This window comes from Pinus tabuliformis, chromosome 7 (assembly GCF_031772625.1).
Source record: "Pinus tabuliformis cultivar Carrire ecotype Pingquan chromosome 7, CPIR1, whole genome shotgun sequence".
NCBI lineage: Eukaryota > Viridiplantae > Streptophyta > Pinopsida > Pinales > Pinaceae > Pinus > Pinus tabuliformis.
Window position 1 is genome coordinate 473,683,879 of NC_142293.1, and position 1,863 is coordinate 473,685,741.

General features: G+C 34.1%; 1 protein-coding gene across 1 annotated transcript; it reads left to right on the forward strand.

Annotated features, from left to right (window-relative positions):
• The first annotated feature begins 435 nt into the window (after positions 1 to 435).
• Positions 436 to 981, forward strand: LOC149248004 (uncharacterized). The gene has a single exon (XM_089446919.1). The coding sequence runs from the start codon at positions 436 to 438 to the stop codon at positions 979 to 981; it is 546 nt and encodes a 181-aa protein (XP_089303045.1).
• Positions 982 to 1,863: the final 882 nt, after the last annotated feature.

Consider the following 1,863-nt stretch of genomic DNA (forward strand, 5'->3'; position numbering starts at 1 on the left):
ACAATGATCTCTGTCCATGCTCCAAGTTCTGGTCTGCTTTTCTCTCCTTGCCTCCAGAAGGTAGGATGTCCTCTTAAAATGAGTATTTTTTCATGGTTGGTATTCAGAAATAGGAATCTAACATGGGAAGTCCTCCAAAGGAAAAACTGGCAGGGCCCAAGCAGATGTGTCATGTGCCATAACGCAAAGGAATCGAACCTGCATATGTTTTTCCAATGTGCCTCGTCTCTCCATATCTGGTATGATCTATCTTTGTCTTTTGGTTTTCATTACCTTATCTTTCCTTCTGTACAGGATGGTTTTAAATGGTGGAGCGAGCAAAGTCTATCCTGGAGATCTTTGTTTATCATAACCTGTTGGTTTTTGTGGAAATGGAGAAACGCTCAAATCTTTCAAGAATCAAAGGAGCCTCTCAATTCAATCCTACAGCGCATTATGGCATGCTACGACTCTTTTCAACGGGGCGATGTACAGTCAAAAAAAGTTTGTAAAAAGATGCAGGATATCTATCCCTTTCAGGCTCCTGCTGCTTTCTTTGATGGAGCTGAACGAAACAATAGCTGCGGTTGCGGAGTCTTCATTGTAATAGATGACAGCCTACAATATTCACTATCTTGGCATGGGGGATACGGCTCTAACACTATGGCCGAGGCTCGGGCACTCTCAGGGCTGCTCGCCTTTTGTGTCTTTTTAGGCATCCAGTTTATTTCAATCTTTGGTGACTCGAAATCGCTCATTGATCATGTAAATGGAATGGGCCTCATTAACAGTCCTCACCTCCTTGGATGGCTAAGCCGAATCATGTTTTTTCGGAGCTCAATGAACCAGATATCTTTTCAGCATATCCCCCGTTCCAGGAACGTCCAGGCTGATCTCCTCTCTAAGGATGGTCTTGGCATGCCGCCAGGTCTATGCTCTTTATCAGTCATGCATGATGGAATCTCCTTTCTTATTCAGGATTTCAGTATCAACGGAATGTGACTCCTCTCCATAGTAAGGCAAGCGAGTTCTATACGAATGTGACTTATCAAGTTTTCCTTAGTGTCATTTTACTTCTGCTGCTGAATGTACTGAATCTAATCTGTTAAGAAGATATGGGTAAGGTTTTGCTTCAGGGTTCCATGAATTGGATAAATCTGTTCCACTATATAGTATCTGGTTTTGGGCATCTCGTAGCCCCCAAAAAAATGTAATGTATTGCAGTTCTTTATATTTCCTTAATATAAATCCATGATGAAAAAAAAACAAAAAAAACAAAACAAAAACAAAAACAAAAACAAAAAAAATACAAAAAAAATACAAAAAAACAAACAAACAAACAAACAAACAAAAACAAAAACAAAAACAAAAAAAAACAAAAAATAAAATTAAAAAATAAAAAAATAAAATAAAATAAAATAAAATTTTAATTCACTATGATTTGAGTTATTTAATGATGAGATCTGGTGACAATTTATTATCTCAAACATTGTAATATTAAAGAAACCAATGAGTATATGCATTTCATAGCAACATGTATCCATTGTGCATATATGTGGTAAAATTATAACTCACAATTATGAATTATGTATATATCATCACTTTAATTTAATTAATGGATGCCAAAACATTATTTTAACATGGTATCCAGAAATATATATATATATATATATATATATATATATATATATAGATATATATATATATATATATATATATATATATATATATATATATATATATCTGTGTGTGTGTGTGTTTTTCCATGTATCATGACAAACATGCATACTTTGTTTTAAGTTAATTTAAGATAACATAATATGACTTTAAAGTTTTATGGTATGTGTAATGATGCATCATATGCACATGAATGAACATTATGAT